Genomic DNA, 10,826 nt, shown 5'->3' with positions numbered 1-10,826 from the left:
GGAACCCCAAGGCCCTTTTGGTCACAGGCCGGCCGGTTCACCCTTTGGAAAAAGCCACATTCCCAGTCCTTAGCCTCTGCCCAGCGCCTTAGTCTCATCGTTAGAAATGTAAAACCTCAGGATCACCTTTCACTACCTGCCGGTGGGGAGCTCTGAGGCCAAGTCCGCCAAGAACGAGGATTCCTGGCGTGAAATCTTTTCTCCTGTATCCCCTAAGCCGGAGGGCGGGTGGCCCACCCTCACGTGGCTTTGTCTAAGGGACAGACAGCCCCTCACCTCCTCAGACCTCTGTTCCCCTTCCTTCTGGACACTGTGGAGCCCCCAGCCCTAGACCCTCACACCCCATCTCCCTCCTACTTCTCCCCTCAAGACCCCCCTCACAGAGCCTTTCTCCACCAGAACCATGTACAAATTACATCTCAAAAATAAATAATTTTATGTCTCCTTCTTCTGTGGACAACTCAAAACTGAGCGACTTTGAAGGCATGCTCTGGAGCAAAATCTGAGGAGAAAGCGAGAAAACCTTGTATTAGAGGCAGACTCGACTTCCCGGAGCCAAAGCTGTGGACGGTGGGGCTGGTGCTCACCGGTACCTGGCAGCTTGTCTCTGGTCTGGCTGTGCATTTTCTCCCTAGAGGGCGTGGGGAACAGACACCAGCTTGAAGGTCAGCGCCCGCCCCCCATGTTTGCTCTCCTACCAGCCGCCCCTCCTCTTCCCCTTTCCTGAAACTCACCTCCTCCTCTTCCTGGAAATGCATTCTCTGGTCACTGCTGACACTATGACCAGCACAGGCACCAGCAATCCCAACAGGATGACCACAAAGTTGGAGGCTTCTGGGGCGTGGGGAAGAGAAATAGGGATGTGGGATAGGAAGGGATGGCAGAGACACTCCCCTTCAGTCTTTGGCTGCCACCCTGGAGGGACTACATCCCCTACATCCCTGGTGGCTGGTTCTCCCTCTAGGAGGCTGCTGCTCCCAGGGGTTTCAAGGCCTTGGCACTGCCCTCCTGCTTCTGGACACAGAACTCTCATGAACCTTCTAAGGGGATGTTTATCCAGTTGGTCCCCTGGAGTCCAGGGTATTATGTCGGTCAGTGCTTCTCAAAGAGTAGCCCAGGCATCACTTCCATCGGTCACCTGGGAGCTTGTGAAAAGTGCAGATCTCTGGGGCCCCCTCCAGACCTACTGAATCCAAATCTCTGGGGACAGGTCCCGGAATGAACAAGGTAAAGGAGACAGCCCTGCTCCACCCCGATCTCAGGCACGAGGATAAAGTTGGAGAACGGCTGGCCCAGAGGCTCACAAGAATTACAGTTTGGGATGGAGAATACCAATAAAAGGTACTGGAGGCTCAGAGGGACACAAGAGAGGGGAATAACAGCAGGGTGAGGCATACAGATCTCAGAAGTGGGGAGCTCAGGATCAGAGAGAAGATTCCAGAGTGTGTGGGTAGGAGATGGGCAAAGGGACTCTGAGATACTTGGAGGACACTGATCCGGCTAATCTGTAGGGATCATATTATAATATTATATTATTATATTTCATATAGTAATATATGACATGGATACTATACTATCTATTATACATCTATAATAGATATTATAGGTTAATATATATATGGGATAATTCTGCGGCCATTGTTTGTGGGGAAGGGGCTGTGAGGATACAGGGCCTGGGATGAAGTTCTTGCCTGGCTTTTTGGGGGGTGGCACATCCCGAGGCTCCATGCAGAGGTGTCCCCCGTAACCAAGCTCACACTCACAGGTGAAGTGGGTTCCCTGCTCCCGGCACTGACCATCATTCTGACAGGGGTTCTGTAGGCACGGGCTGTCTGCAAGGATGGAAGGGGTTGGGAGGGGGGTTCTGAGAGGACACCCACAGCCAGGGAGAGGGGCCTGGGGGCTGGGACGCCAGGGAAGAAAGCAGCAGCTGACAGAGACTCTCCAGGGTCCGCTGGCCAGGTTTCCAGTCCTGGCTCTACACGCCCCGAGCTCTGGGGAAACTGCTTACCCTCTCTGAACTCCATTTTCTTTACCTATAAAGTGGGGATGCTGTGCTTACCCCCAAGTGGTGAGTAAGGACTAAAGGAGATCCTGGGAAGCTAATGCTGGGCAAAGGGCCCAGCACAGTGCCCGGCAGAGAGCAGAGGCTCAGAGAAGGCAGGGCCTGTGCCTTTGCCCCTCCCGAAAAAGACAGTGGGATCGCATGGCACGAACTTCCTGACACTGATGAGATGGAGTACCAGGCACAGGCCTGGGAGGTGCTCCTCGGTCCAGGCACACCTCCACCCTCACCCCCACCCCCAGCCCGCTCCCAAGGGTACGAGTGCAGCTTGAAGCCAAGGGCCGGTCCAGGCTCACCTCGGAAGCAGCCACTAGTGAGGTTGCCCAGGGTGCAGATCTCCCCAGGGCTGCAGCTGAGGGGCTCACACAGCAGGACCCCTGAGCTGGCACAGGTGCAGCGCTGGGAGCAATCCTCGGTCACGAAGCTGTCACCCTGCTGGAGAGGGAGAAGGGGCGGGAGGTGGGGTTCTGGTTCACCTCCAGAGTCTGGCTCTCCTTGTGCGTCTCTGCTTTCCCGAGGCCTCCCACTTCCAGCCCGGACCTGGTAGTAGATGTCATTGTTGGTGCAGCCGCAGTGGGCCAGGGGGAGGCTCTGGGCACCACTGTAGATGTAGCCTGGGAGGCTGGCACAGCCCTCCACACAGGGGCCCTTGCAGTCCCTGGGAGCCGCCAGGGTGGCACAGGAGGCTGGGCAGGGTGTCATACAGCTCTGATAGACGGTATTGGCTGGACACGGCAAGGCTGAGGGGACAGAGGGCACAGGGTCATAGAAGGTGGCTGCGCTGGGGCTGGCCCCCCACGTATGGGGAACGAGGTCACCCAGCAGAGCACAGAGCTTGGTAGAGGCAGGGGAGCCAGAAGAGTGGACCAGATTTACGTGTCTTTTTGTCTGTGACACCAGCGCATGAGGTGGAGCGAGGATGGGCACCGGGGTGACGGGGTGACGGGGCTGAGGCTTCGGGTGAGGGCACAGAAGGAGTTAGCTCGGGAGGGCGTTGACAAGGGGAAAGTTCAGGGCTGGGGGAACCAAGGCAGGAAGCCAAGGTGCGGGTACCGGTGGGGGCTCAGAGCAGAGCAGAGGGTGGAAATGGCCAGGGCGGGGGAGGAGGTCAGGAGTCTGCTGCTGGGGAAGTCAGGGCTTCACCGCAGTGGGTGTGGTTCCGCCAGCTGACCGGGGCAGCGCCCGCCTCCTGGCAGATGATGGCGTACCCACTGAGGACCTGGCAACGTCGCTCGTCCTGCTCTTTGGGGTCCCGGGCGGCACACAGATCAGACACATGCCTGGGGGGATGGCAGGGACAGTTGGGTGCTGTCAGAGAGGGGGAGGCAAGGAGACCTGGCCCCACAGAAGAGGCCCTGGAAGCCCCACCAGGCAGTGTAAGAGTGTGTGTGTGTGTGTGTGTGTGTGTGTGTGTGAGTGTGTGTGTGTGTGTGTGTGTGTGTGTGTGTGTGTGTGTGAGTGAGACAAGGTACCAAGGCCAGAGAGAGAACTGTGCCCAACAGAGAGCCTATCAGAGAACAGGCCCCAGGACCTGGAGAAAGGCCATTCCCACGTGTCCTGGGTCCCCAACTCACTCCAGGAAGGGTTCTGGGGCCACAGGGTGGTGGCAGGCAGCGAAGGGGCCCTGGGGGTCCACCAGCACCCTACACGCCCGTGTGTGCTCGATGAGCTCCAGCTGCTCTGGGCTGCATTCTGACACATTAAAGCCTGACGCCTCTTCTTCTTTCACTTCCTCTTCTTGTACCTCCCTGGGGCAGAGATAGTGAAGGGCCAGGTGAGGCCCACCATGGCTGTGAACTTAGGAAGAACCGGCGAGGAGATGGGAGGGGAGGGCTCGGGCACAGACCGGGATCCACAGGGCAGGTGCCCCACAGTCAGTGAGAGGGGAAAGAAACGATGGGATTAGGAGAATCAGGCCAGTCTGAGCCCTTGACCTCGGGGTTCACTCCTCTGCTGAGGATATGGGGCTGAGCAGGGTGTAAACAGATACTACGGTGTCACTCATCGCCCCTCCACCCCCGGGCCTGGGCCTCCCTGCTCAGAGCCCCAGCCCTTTCACCTTGAGAAGCGGGGGAGGCCTCCCTTGGTCTTCTTCACCTCCCAACTGTTGCCAAAGACAAGGAGGTTCTGGGTGAGGGCACCGCTGGGCAGCATAAAATCATTCCTCTTGTTCTGGTCGTAGTTGCCTCACAGGCCGCGCACAAGCCCCCAGTACGTGATGGGCAGGGAGATCACTGCAGTAGGAAGGGGGCCCAGAATCGAAACTCCCCATCTCGTCACTTCCCACCCCTCCTGGGTCCTCCCCTGGAGCTCGGGGGCCCCACTCCCAGGCAGAGGTCCTTTTACCACGCTCGGCCCAAGATGCGGTTTTCCCTACCCCCATCTTTGGAATGTCCCTTTGGCCCTCCGGTCCCCACGCTCAGGTACCTGCATTGTTCTTTCCATTGAAGCTGATGACCAGCTCAAAGTCTGTGATCAGATACAGGCGATGGCCCCGCATGGTGACCCGCAGCTGGTCGTTGGGCTCGTAGGGGACGGCCATCTTCTGACCGTTGACCTGGAGAAGGCAGAAAGGAGCGGCACGGAGGCCTGAATCAAGGTGACCCTCTGCCGCTTTGGCCTCTGTCTCTCTGCACATGTTGGAACCTCTCGGTGCCGTCATTCCGGGGAACAAGATACCGCAGGAAGCTTTGCTACCCTGAGTGGCAAAGGCCTCCCTGAGGTCTGCTCCTGTTGGAGCCTCAGCCCCTTCCTTGCAAAGAAACTGGCAGGTGGCAGGTGGCAGTACAACTGCCCTTGTACTTCTTCAGCACAGCTCCACCCTCACACTGCGTGAGCTTCCCTTCTCTCTCTCCCCCTGCCTCTCTCCCACCTTGTGTGTGATCCCACTGCCCTCCTCTGCCCACCCCCCAACCCCCAAGGAGGTGAGTGTGGCACTGATTCTGATTTCCAAAACCAGGCAGCCTCTGCTGGGACCTTCCCAGGGAACACAGAGTCCTGGCTTCACCTGCTCCAGGTGGCCTCCCATGGCCCGACCTGCCTCCCCAGACCCTCCCGGCCTGGCCTGGCTCTTACTACAAGTCCCAGTTCCGTCTGGAGCTGGACTGTGTAGCCGTAGACCATCACGATGATTTCGTGCAGGAAGATGGGTTTGAAGGACGGATACACCTTGTTGCGGCCCTCCACAACCAAGGGCTCCACCCCATCAGGGAGCACGTCCAAAGTCTTGATCAGAAAGTAGGACATGCGGCCCGGGAAGTGGTAGCTGAGGCCATCAAATGTGTGGTAACTGGGGTCCCCATAAATTGTGCATTGCTCCGACTCTGAAAAGAAGGGCCAACACCCAGAAGACACCCTGAGCGATGTAACTGCCCCAGAGCCCCTCACCTGCCTGGGGCCTCCTGTCACCTTCCCTCTTAGCCCTGGGATCCCCGTGGACTTGATCTTCCACTTTCTCCCTCTCCCAGCTTGAGAGGATCTCCTTGTCTGGTTCCCTCTTTTTGCCCTTAAGATAGCAGGTCCCAGATAGGATCACGCAGGCGACCAGGGAGCTGGTAAGAGCCTGAGAGCCTAGGCCCACCCCTGCCCGCGCCGGGTCCCTCCCTCTCCAGAGCCCCCAGCCCAGGCCCCTCTGGCTCCACCTCCCCGAGGGCCCCCTTAGTCTCGGGTGCGCAGTAGTCTTTGCCGTCCTCGTTGGGCTGGCACTGGGAGCCCAAGGGGCAGGTGAAGGGCCAGCACTGAACGGTGCCCGCTCTGCAGGCACACCTCTTGGAGCAGCCTCTGGAGAACCAGGACTTACCCACCTGCAGACGCCGCAGGAAGAACAGGGAGTGAGAAGGGAAGGGCCAGCTCTCTTTCCTTCAGGACTTCAGCCTAAGCCTACAGTCTGATGGCTCACTTGGCTCCGGCCAGAGGCAGTCCCGGTGCCATCTGCACCCTTATGGACCTGTACCGCCCCCTAGAGGCATTGTGCTCGGTGTGTCTCACACAAGCTGCTCAGGAGGTACTGAACCCATCTTACAGATGAGGAAACTGAGGTCACAGAGGTCCCCTGACTTGTGAGTGGTACCATCAGGATTCAAATCAAAGCCACCCTACTGGCTGCATCCCTGTGGTTTGCATTTCTCAGTCCCCAAACCCAAACCACGTACCCTCTAGCCCAGGCCTGGCAGGAGGCCACCCTGCCCCATCACCAGCCTTCACACCCAGGGCCAGCGGTAGAGGCGTGGGTGGCCCAGGCCGAGAGAGGCACAGGAAAGGAGAACATGGCATCCTGAAGGTGTGTTGCCCCCACCCCTACTTCCTGCCCCCACTCACAGGGAGGGAGTTGCCCTGGGCGTCCCTGCAGCTGCACTGGCTCTTGGGCACACACTGCTGTCCACTGAGCACATAGCCGGGCTCACAGACACAGCCCTCCTCGCAGGTGGAGGGCACTCTGGAGCCTTTGCACTGGCCTTCCGGGTCCCAGCAGGAAGGAGGGCAGGAGGGAACGCAGGTGGTGTAGACACTGTGGGCGGAGCAGTCCAGAGCTGGAGGGGTGGCGGGGGGAACACTGACTGAGCGTGGGCTGTGTGCTGGCTCCGAGGACAGAAAAGAGCAAGAACGGTTCTCCCCGCTCGGCGTGGGGATCCGAGGTCAGCCAGCAGCTGCAGCAGCGCGACCCTGGTGCATCTGGTCAGTAAGCATGTTACGGGCATGTGTGTGTACGAGGTGTGACAGGAGCACAGGGCAGGGAAGTATCCACTGTGCTGGAGGAGCTAAATAAAGTCCTTTAAGTAGAAGTAGTTGCAAACAAATGGAAATGTTCACAAATGGGAAGATGTCAGTCCTCCCTAAGTTAATTTAATTATTATTATTATTTAGTTTTTTGGCCACGCCATGCGCCACATGGGATCTTAGTTCCTCGACCAGGGATCGAACTTGTGCCCCCCATGGAAGCACAGAATCCTAACCACTGGACTGCCAGGAAGTCCCTCCCTAATTATACATTTAATACGATCCCCCAAAAATACACCAACAGGATTTTGTTCTGTTTTTTAATAGGACAAGATGATATTAACGTGGAAATGAGGATATAAACAAAGCAGAAAAGCTGGGAAAATTCTAAAACAAAACAAAAAAAAACTGGAAAAAAAACAACAGTAGGTAGTGTATGTCCTTACCAGAAATCTAAACACTGTCTAAACTCTCAATGACCACAGCATTGCGCTGCTAGTAAATGAAGATAAATGGAGCAGTGGAAGCGGAGAAAAAGGCCCAGAGAGGGATCCAAATACGTGTGGGAATTTAATATAAATCATGGCATCTGAGTCAGTGGAAAAAGAGAGACTGGTCATTTAATAATACTGGGAAAAAATAAACACAAAGTTGATTCTGTTCTCATCCTACACACCAGGATAAATCCCCATGGATCAAACATTTAAATATAAAAAAAAAAAGAAACCATACAAACACTAGAGCGAAACATAGGCAAATTCTTTTTTAACTTCAGAGTGGGGAAGCCGTTTGTAACTAAGGCTCAAACTACAGAAGCCATAAAACAAAGACTATTATATTTGACCTCACAAATACATATATATATATATTTTTTTTTTTTTTTTTTTTTTTTCTGCATGGTAAAAAAGAGTGAAAGATGAAAAAAGAGACCTGGAAAAAATTTTTGTAACTCATGACACTAATGAAGGGCTACTCTCTGTAGTAGACAAAGGACATTTCAACAAAGACCAACAAACCAGTGGAAAAAATGGTGAATGGGTATGAAGAAATCACAGAAAGGGAAATCCATATTGCTCCTGAACATATGAAAGAATGCACAACTTCATTCATAATAGGAAAAATACAAATTAAGACTCTTTTTATCTTTCACATATCAGATAGGCAAAAATCCAAAAGCACGATAATGCTGTGTGTTGGCCAGTCTGTGGGGAAATGGGCACTTTCGTATGTTGCTGGTGGGAATGTAAATTCCTCAACCCCTATGGAAGGCCATTTGGCAACATCTCTCAAAAGCACAAATCCACACAATCCTTGATCCAACAATTCCAGGTCTACAAATTTATCCTACAGATAAGAGACACACACGTAGAGAATTGTATCTGCATGAGGTTATCCCTGCAGCACTGTTTGCAATAGCAAAAGACTGGAAACAACTAGAAAGTCCATCGCTAGAAGACTAGTTACATAAATTATGATAAATGAATTACGACGCAGCTGCAAAAGAGAATGAGGATACTCTTTACATATCTGACACGGAAGGACCGCCAAGCTAGTTTGTCAAGTCAAAAAAAACAAAGTGCAAACTACGGTGTCCTGTCTCCTGTTTGTAAGAAAATACAGAAAATAAATTTGTATTTGTCTGTATGTGCAGAAATAAAAGACTTCTGGAAAAATACTCAGACACTGAAAAGAGCAGGCTGGGACCTGGGCCCCTGGGGTCAGGGCGAGAGGGAGACTTTTCACTGGGAATCTTTTAATACTTTCAAAGTTTTTGAACCATAGGAATGCATCACATAGGAAAAACACCGTAATCACTGTTTTAAAATTTAAAGTGTTCTTGGGGACCTCCCTGGTGGTCCAGTGGGTAAGACTCTGCACTCCCAATGCCGGGGGCCCGGGGTTCGATCCCTGGTCAGGGAACTAGAACCCACACGCCTGCCGCAACTAAGACCCGGCACAGCCTAAATAAATAAATAAAAATAAAAGGTTCTGGAATTAGATAGCGGTGCTGGTTGTACAACTTTGTGAAGATCCTGAAAATCAGTAAATTGTATACTTTTAAAGGGTGGAAGAATATGGTATGTGAATAATGATTTTAAAAACTGTTTTTAAAGGAAAGAGCTAGAGGAGGATGCCTCAGAGTCTGCCAGGAGGGGAGAAGAAAACCTTTCGGGTGCAGGGCGTGGTATGTATAAGGGCAGGGAGGGGCGTGGGAAAGCGAGGCCTGTGTGGGGAACGGGATGGTTTGATGCAGGTGATGCTGGCGCACAGGAAAGGGGGCTGGGGGAGGGGCACAGCTTTCAGGGTCTCTCAAACATCTCAGAGAGGAGCTTGGACTTGCAGGCAACAGCCGTGAAGGGGCCTAACATGATCACATTTCTTTTGGAAAGGAGCTGCTGACAAGCAGCCCATGCGGTCCTGGTGGTATGGGGCACCAGCTAAGAGCTTGCTGTCAATGGTCCACATCAGAGAAAATGAGGTCAGAAACAGGTTGGGAACAACTGAAACGGAGAATGGGGGAGCTTTCAGCAATACACAGACGGAAAGAGGGCTTGGGAGCAGTTTGGGGGCGGCCTGAGGACACACTCACGGCAGAAGCTGCTGTTTCTCCATATCGGAGGCTTGATCCCCTGGGCCTGGCAGGCGGCCCCGAAGGCTTGTAGAGACTGGCAGAGGGCATGGTTGAGACCTCCAAACTCACAGAGGCTGTGGGTACATCTGAGAAAGAAGGGACTGAGAATCACGCGGGTGGCACACTTCGCCCAGGCTGGAGCCTGAAAAGCCGCCTGGCATTGCTCCTGGGCTCTTGCCAGGTCAGCTGCCCGGCAGTTTGTATTTGGCTTCTCCTGAGGTTCTGCTTCAGTCTTCTTGTCATCTTCTTGGCAACTGGGAAGGGAAAGGGCATCATCACAGGGACAGCCACTGCCTCATCTACGATAATGACTTGGTGCTCCCAAAGCACACCCTGAAGACCCCTCCTGTCTTCACCGGGAAGCTGGCCTGGGCTCTGGCCAGCCTTCCACGTGGCCTCGGTCTCCTCCCACGTTTTGAAGCCAAGACAGGAAGACTTTCTCGTTTCCCCATATAGGTTCCTGGGACCCAGACGCCATCACCTGTCAAATTACATGCACAAAGGACCACTCTGGTCTTCCCATCCCAGGTGGGCCATACAGTCTAGAATCCCAACTCGTGTTCCTATGCAAAGGCAGAGATTCTTCAGGGACAATTACTTTGGGTCGATCTCCTTGTCTTGCCAACTATCCACATACATGATGTCATCCAGAGCTAGTTCGTCATTAGACATCAATAGTTCGTCTTCTTCCTCACCGTTGAAGTTTCCACACATGCCGCAGGTCTGGGTGGGCAGAGGGGATCGAGGGATCCTCAGTGCCAGGGATGGCAGAGGGCATTTTTTGTTGGCATCCCCTTAAAGAGAAAGGCACCCCCGTCCCTGCAGGCTGACTCCCCTACGAAGAGACCCAGGTGTTTTCCTCACCTTTTCATAATAGGCTTTGGGGATTTCGACCTCTAGGAAGCCACTGCCGTCAAACTTGACTTGCACCCCAGTGTTGATGGTGAGCACGGTGTAGCCGTCCCTGGAAATGACTTTGACTCCCCGGATCTGGGTGGTCGCCGGGAGGGTGACCCGTGTGCCATTGATCTACAGAGGAGGGCAGGACCCGTGAGCAGGAAGAAGGACCAGAGCCCCGTCCCCAGAGCCCATGTCCTCCCCGCCTGCCTCGCTCACCAGCACTTGGTCCTTCTCAGGGTGACCAGGGTATTAAAGATGCCCACGTGGACCTGGCGGAGGTAGAAAGTGTGGGGTTGGTCTTTCCGCTTCCCATTCTTGCCACTGATCTTGAAGAAAGGCAGGTCCATGGTGGAGTGGCATATTTTCACCAAGACGTAAGTGCAGGTGCCCCTGACCGCATGGTAACTGCCATCGAAGCTTACGTAGTGGGACATGTCGCAGATGCGGCACTCTCCCATCCCTGGAGGACAGACAGGTGGCTGAGGAGTGGTCCAGCCTCTAGCAAGAACAGGC

General features: G+C 54.3%; 1 protein-coding gene across 1 annotated transcript in view; it reads right to left on the bottom strand.

The window, feature by feature from the left end:
• Positions 1-461: 461 nt before the first annotated feature.
• Positions 462-10,826, bottom strand: part of ZAN (zonadhesin) — a gene marked incomplete at both ends in the record, with an annotated part of 31,234 nt that continues 20,869 nt past the window's right edge. The window contains 19 exon segments of the mRNA XM_082644513.1: positions 462-502; positions 594-631; positions 735-834; positions 1,692-1,832; positions 2,362-2,500; positions 2,606-2,805; positions 3,209-3,345; positions 3,640-3,813; positions 4,125-4,252; positions 4,256-4,299; positions 4,493-4,622; positions 5,141-5,386; positions 5,707-5,868; positions 6,383-6,594; positions 9,372-9,667; positions 10,012-10,136; positions 10,278-10,442; positions 10,530-10,546; positions 10,549-10,773. Of these exon segments, the coding sequence (XP_082500639.1) occupies positions 462-502; positions 594-631; positions 735-834; positions 1,692-1,832; positions 2,362-2,500; positions 2,606-2,805; positions 3,209-3,345; positions 3,640-3,813; positions 4,125-4,252; positions 4,256-4,299; positions 4,493-4,622; positions 5,141-5,386; positions 5,707-5,868; positions 6,383-6,594; positions 9,372-9,667; positions 10,012-10,136; positions 10,278-10,442; positions 10,530-10,546; positions 10,549-10,773 (2,720 nt within the window).

Source organism: Mesoplodon mirus, assembly GCF_964341445.2.
Source record: "Mesoplodon mirus genome assembly, chromosome: 15".
Classification (NCBI taxonomy): domain Eukaryota; kingdom Metazoa; phylum Chordata; class Mammalia; order Artiodactyla; family Ziphiidae; genus Mesoplodon; species Mesoplodon mirus.
Note: the sequence above shows the minus strand (reverse complement) of the source record. Positions and strands in the feature narration are given on the sequence as shown.